The 6,775-nt window shown below is 35.5% G+C and overlaps 1 protein-coding gene across 1 annotated transcript in view; it reads left to right on the plus strand.

Annotated features, from left to right (window-relative positions):
* The window catches only part of LOC104851325 (E3 ubiquitin-protein ligase RLIM-like), a 14,986-nt gene extending 8,412 nt beyond the window's left edge, over nt 1-6,574 (plus strand). The window contains 1 exon segment of the mRNA XM_033758866.1: nt 4,677-6,574. Within this exon segment, the coding sequence (XP_033614757.1) occupies nt 4,677-6,478 (1,802 nt within the window). The 3' untranslated portion in view covers nt 6,479-6,574.
* The last annotated feature ends 201 nt before the right edge of the window (nt 6,575-6,775 follow it).

A 6,775-nucleotide genomic window follows, 5' to 3' on the forward strand; every position in this document is an offset into this window, starting at 1 on the left:
CGTAGGGGAAGAACAAAAAGGGAAAAGAAAAAAATGTGAGAGAATGAAAAGATGAAAATAAAGTGTTTGTAGATGGGGAGGGGAGGAGGGGGTGAAGGGAGGGCAGAGGTAAGGGGAAAAAAATGAGAATCAAGATTTGCCATGTAAAGGTACATGATCCCAACAATGAATGTAACTGTACTGTATCCCTAAATGTACCAATAAACTAAAAAAAAAAAAAAAAAAAAGAAATATGAAAAAAAAAATAGATACTTCTTTGTGGGCAGCCCTACATACAGATTTTCTTAGATATGCTGTTTTTAATACCACAAAGACAGCTTATGAATACAATTTAGCCAGGCCAAATAAGGAGCATGTAACAGAGCAAAAATGCACATGCTGTCTCCCTCCCCCCCACACAACACACTTAGTTTCTATACAATAATTCATCTCTTTATTGAAGAATTAATAATTGAGCACATGATGCACCATGGCACTATTCCAAAAAACTGATGATAGACTAATGAAACCCACAAAGTATTTGACAATAATTCTGAAAATTATGAAAGTTAACTGAGTCTCTAAAAATTATAATAAGGATAAAGATAAAATTTAAAAAGAATGTATTCAATCCATCCACTAAGTCTCAGTAGGAGCAGTGAGAGCTAGTGATGCTGGATCCATGAGCTTCTCCTCCCAGCCCCTTTAACTCAGTGAGATGGGTTTCTACTGCATGTGACAAAGCAAAGAAGGCAGGAATCCTTTTTCCTTATCCCAGCCTATGGTTGCAGCTTTTCACTAGACAAGGATAACCTTGGTCATTGCCTCTAATTTCAGGTTGTAGCATCTCTATTATCAACAAATGTGGTGGATTCAAGGCTCCTGTGTGCTACAAAGTGACCACTTGTATAGTGAGAGCTCCAGTTGACTCACGACAAGATGAAACTAAGTACCAATTTCCCTCTGGCCAGATTATTTTTTGGTTGGATGGTCCATGCTGGGAGTTGCAAGCCAAGACCAGCCCTGCTTGTACAGCAGAATTGTCATTCCAAGAAAATCAGGCTTCATCCAGTCCCCCTGCTCTGTACAGTGTCACAGTTTCTAACAAAGAAGCAAGTGGAGAGAAAAGAACGTTGTAGCTCCTCCCAAGGGAACAAATTTTATTTGGAACCAATTTGGGGAAGTTTCTGGCTAAGAAATCTCTAAAAAGCAATGAATGTTTTTTTTAATGGTAAACCAATTCAGAGGATACAAGTCGCTCCAGAATAGCAAGAAATGAAACTGCACAGCGAAAAGAAACTTAACAAAATAAAGAGCTAAGAAGAAACCTTTTATAGTTGGAGAAAGCCTTGAAAAGAAAGACTATCTGTAGTTACAGTTTAATACAAAAGGTCCCCCAAAGCTTCATGTATTTGGAAGGTGAATGGATTATGGAAGCATTAGAGGTGACTTTCCTTTAAGAGGTGGGGTCTGTTCTGAGGACATGAGTCACTGCATGTGTGTGAGTGTGTGTGTGTGAGTGTGTGTGTGTGTGTGAGTGTGTGTGTGTGTGTGTGTGTGTGTGTGTGTGTGACCTGGAAAGGTAAATCTCTCTTCCTGGTTCCTTCTGTAGTTTTATGCTTCCCCATCTCCATGATATGTGCAGCACCTGCCTTGCAGCCAACTAACAACGACTGTAAATAAACCTCTGCTCCTCTAAATCGCAGGTGTCCAGTAATGTGTTTCAGTGATGAGAAAGTGATTAAGTCACCTAGGCACAAGAAAAACATAAAAGGACAGAAGTGGCCTTTGAGAAGGCTCAGATATAGTTAGCAGATAAAGATTTCAACCCAGCTATTGTAATTATGTTCAATTAAATGAAGCAATCAGAGCTGTAAAAAAAAAAATTTCAACTTGGGCACAATGGTGCTCAACTTAATGACAGCCTGTCACTAAATTAAAATAATAACGATAATAATGATTAATAATAATGGAGACGTTGCTCAATACAAAGGTTCTGGGTTCAATCCCTAGTAGAGAAAAATGAAATCAAAATTATAAAAAAAAATCTCACCAGTTAGAGAATAAGAGAAATTGTTTTGAAAATCAAATAGAAATTCTGGAGTAGAAATATTTTAAAAGTAAAGAATGAAAAAGTCAATAGAGTGTTCAAACTTGTAATTCAGGTGGCAGACAAAAAAAGAAAATTTGAAAATAAATTAAGATTATGTAATTTAAAGAATATAGAGAAAGAACTGAGTCTTGGAAAATGTGGGCCACCACTATTTGCTCAAGCAAACATGCTAGAGGTAGCAGAAGACAAGAATAAAAAAATATAGAAAAACGTTTTAAGAAACGATTGCTAAAAACTTTCTAGATATGATGATTACTATTTATCCACACAAGTGCTTGCAGGACAATGGACTCCAAGTAAGCTAAGAACAAAGATATCTTCACTTTCCTTCTTCAGAATCAAATATGAAAAGATAAAGATGAAAAGAACATTCTGGTCACAGGAAGGGAAAAAATGATTTCGCTCTCTAATTTTAAAGTAAAATAATAGTAAAAGATATATTTCCATAAAACATAACAGCACATGTTAACAAAGTAAAATGAAATATTTATATTGATTAGATGACCAACCCATTAAACAGGAATAACAATTACAGGCACATAGACACCTCACACTCAACTACAAAATATATGAAACAAAACTGACAAACAAAATATTAAGTAGACAATAGAAATTAATAGTTAATACTCCATTTTCAAAAATGAACAGGACTATTAGGAATATGATCAGTGAAGATATTGAGAAACTGAATAATACTATAAACCAAGTAGAATTTTTGAACATCTAACAATTAAATATACCTTTTTAAAGTGCTTCTGAAAGACTCTTAAAAATATGCCATTATACTGCACCTTGATTGCCTTAGCAGAGTCAAAAATATTTGTATGTTCTTCAATCATAATTGAATTTAATTAAAAATGAATAAAAGGAGGAAATTTTGATATTTAAAAATCAATGAAATTATAATACATGTCTAAATAACAATAGATCAAATAAATCACATGGACATTTTAAAATACATTAAAATAAATGAAAATGAAAGCATGGTATGGTAATATTTATGATCTTAACCTGTGTTTATCAGGGAAATTCATTTCTAAGTAAAATCTTCAATTAAAAAAGAAGTAAATCAATAATATAGATACATCCTAAGGCAGTTGAAAAAGAAAGCAAACTAAACCTAGAGCAAGCAGAAGAAAGGAAATAATAAAAAATTAAGTAAATATATGAAATAGAGAATAGAAATAACATAGATTAGATTACTTGAAGTTACCAACAACTTCTTAAGAATTTCATTACATTGATTTTTTTAAAAAGGCAGCCATTTCAGATGGCAAAATCTGGAAGGAGAGCACACCACTAAATACTACACTAAAATTTAAAGGATTATTTTTAATATTAAGATGATGATATGGATGTCAACAAAAAAGAAAATATCTTAGATAAGGGATAAATTTTGGAAGAACACAAATGGGTAAAGAAATACAAAAAAATACAAATAGTTCTATAATAGATACTGTAATTTAGTTAATAATTAAAATCAAAAGTCACACACACACACACACACACACACACACACACACAAATAGGCCCTAGCTCAGATGACATTAATGGTGAATTTTACCAAACATTCAAAGATCATTAATACTAATCCTTCACTGATTCTTCTCAAATATAGAAAAGAAAGAAGGGGAATGGGGAAAAGATAAGAACCAAGATGGATTATGCAAAGGTGCAAATTTCCAATGAATGTCATTATATTGTATACCTTAAATATACCAATAAAATTAATTTGAAAAAGAGAAAGAAGACATTGGCTCATATTCTGAAGTCAGTTTTATAGAAACAAAAAACTAGGCAAATACATTATAATAAAAACAAATTCAGGCAAATACTCCTTAAAACCAAATTTTAAGTTTTAAAATTAAAACACTGAAACCAACATCATTTTTTTTAAAAAAACTATACATGCTAATCTACAGCGATTTATCTCATGATCACATATTTGGTTTAACATCTGAATACAGATGTAATATATGGTTGTGTATTTTAATAATATAAAATTAAAAAGTTACGTTTATGCTAATAGATAACAAAACATACACTTTACAAAACCCCACATCTTCTCCTCATAAAAAACACTCAATGAAGAATATAAAATAATCAATCTGATTAAAGACAGCCACAACAAACTCCAAACTAGTGTGCTTAATGCTGAAAAATGAAATATTTTGCTCTTAATTCCAAAAAAAAGAACATGCCATGTCATTCCCACTTGTATTCAAAGCTGAATGTAAAGTTCAAGCAAGGAAATTAAATAAGAAAAACAAAAGGAAACCATATGTTAACATAAGAAAATTACCCCTGCTTTCCGAATGAACACAGAATATTCTAAACAATACACTAAATATCTATTAGAACTAAAAGTAGTCATGTCCTGTCACTGCTTGGTAACAATGGAGAACACAATGGTTACCTGAGCAACGTATGGGTGCAGATCTGCCTCTGAGGGCTACTCTAGGAAGCTCGAAAGTGTTGTCGGGAGGAGAGGAGTCTCAGTGGTGATGGTTGAATTAATCAAGTCAAATCATGAACTTAAAACCGTATAATTTCTCACTTGTTCATCAAGAATGAAAAACTTCAGATTCTAATGATAAAGAAAGTAGTGACCAATCTGCCACCCAACACAGAAGGCAGATGGACCTACTGGATAATGAAGAAGCTTTCTACCAATTTGTAAATAACTTGAGTGAAGAAGATTATAGACATATGGGAGACAATAATTTGCTAGGCACCCTTGGTGAAAGTACTGAGGAAGAGTTGTTGAGAAGACTACAACAGATGAAAGAGGTTCTACCACCACAAAACTCAAACGGAAATAGATCAGGGGGAGATTCTTCAGATGATGTGTCTGATAGCAACTCCATAATAGACTGGGCTAATTCTGCCAGACACACTAGAAATAGGACAAGAAGTAGTCCAAGAAGAGACCGAGCTCGGAGAGAAGTGAGCCAGAGTGATCCATACAACGGTGATTTCAGGTTCACTTTAGAGATAAATGTTAACCAAAATAATAGGAGCCATAACCTGGAGAATGAAAATGAATCATCTTCAAGACATTCTAGAGGAGAAATTACAGGAAACAACAGCCAAAGGCAAGTGGAAAATCCACCATCTGATTCAGGGCCATCTAGGTCACGAAGAAATTCAACTGAAATATTCACAGTAACTACCAGAAGCCAAAGGAAGGCAAAAAGCAGCACAGACCACCCGACAAGAGCCAGAGCTGAAAGGAGAAGGTCAACTCTGCATCCAACAAGGGAAATTTCAAGAAGATTTCATCACAGTCTTTCATCTCAAGTTTTTGTGCATGTAGATGACATAGAGGGACGTTCCAGAAGCCGGCGCCAGGTGACATTGAGACAACAAGGAATTGGGCTTATGTTGCCCAATAGAGGTCTTTTTGCAGCTTCTGGAAGGAGATATGCCCCTCAAGGAGCAAGCTCTTCAGACACAGCCAGCAGTGGGGAATCCACAAGATCGGGGTAGAGACCTCCAAACATAGTCTTTGGTCCTCCTGTCAGAAGAGATCATGTCGGAGCACGTCAACAGAGAAATAGCGTAGCCAGCAGAATTCGGTTGAGGTCTCAGACTCCAAATAACACTGTTATTTATGAAAATGAACTTTTTAGACCTGTATTTTCACATTCTGGGCGGGCAGATGTGAGATCCTATATTGGTACAATGAGATTTCCCGTTTGCCGAATCTTAAATACTGGCTTAAGTGAGAACAATATGTCTGATGCAATTCAGACTATGTTAAGGCAGATTATGAGAAGTTACGGTGAGCTAAACTACTTTAATTACAGTGATAGCCATTCAGAACCTAGTGCTTCCATCTCAAGTGGAGTTATGGGAAGGTTAGAGTCACAGAATGGAAGAGGGACTTCTCGTGGTGGTAGCAGCTCTGGGTCCAGTTCAAGTTCCATTTCGAGTTTCAGTTTGAGTTCCAGTCTCACTTCCAGCTCCAGCTGTGAAAGTACAGAAACTAATTCAGAGTTGTCTGAAGGCAGTAATGAAGAAGGTTCATCAAGTGCCAGGCGAGAGGGTCGAAGTAGAGCCTCGGTCACATTTGATGAAAGTGGCTCTTTACCCTTCCTTAGTCTGGCTCAGTTTTTCCTCTTAAATGACGATGATGATGACCAACAGAGTGGACTCACCAAAGAACAAATCGACAGCTTGGCCATGAGAAGTTCTGGTGAAAATGATGAATTAAAAACCTGTAGTGTTTGTATTAGAGAATATACAGAAGGCGACAAACTTCGGCAACTACCTTGTTCCCACGAATACCATGCCCACTGCATTGATCATTGGTTATCTGAGAATTCAACCTGTCCTATTTGTCGCAGAACAGTCTTAACTTCTGGTAACAGGGAAAATGTGTAATTAACTGAACTCTCAGCTATGTATCTGGTGTAGTGATGGGCAAACAGGAATTACTTGCTCTGTGTTCATGTTTTGAGTGGTAATTAAGTGTAAAGAAACAACCTGATGGTCCTTACTTTCTGAAAGAATCATATCCTTCCTCCATCTCCTGTTCCAGAATAAAAGCAAATATTTAAAAAGAACTTCTTATTAGGACCTAAAAGTCTCATTTCAGAACCAGTTGAATTGGTAGCATTTCTGTTACTGTTAATTTATCATGTACACTTGTCAGTTCTCTTTTGTTATCATGAGATCTGC

The sequence above is a fragment of the Fukomys damarensis genome, unplaced genomic scaffold (assembly GCF_012274545.1).
Source record: "Fukomys damarensis isolate Sample0158 unplaced genomic scaffold, DMR_v1.0_HiC HiC_scaffold_35, whole genome shotgun sequence".
NCBI classification, from domain to species: domain Eukaryota; kingdom Metazoa; phylum Chordata; class Mammalia; order Rodentia; family Bathyergidae; genus Fukomys; species Fukomys damarensis.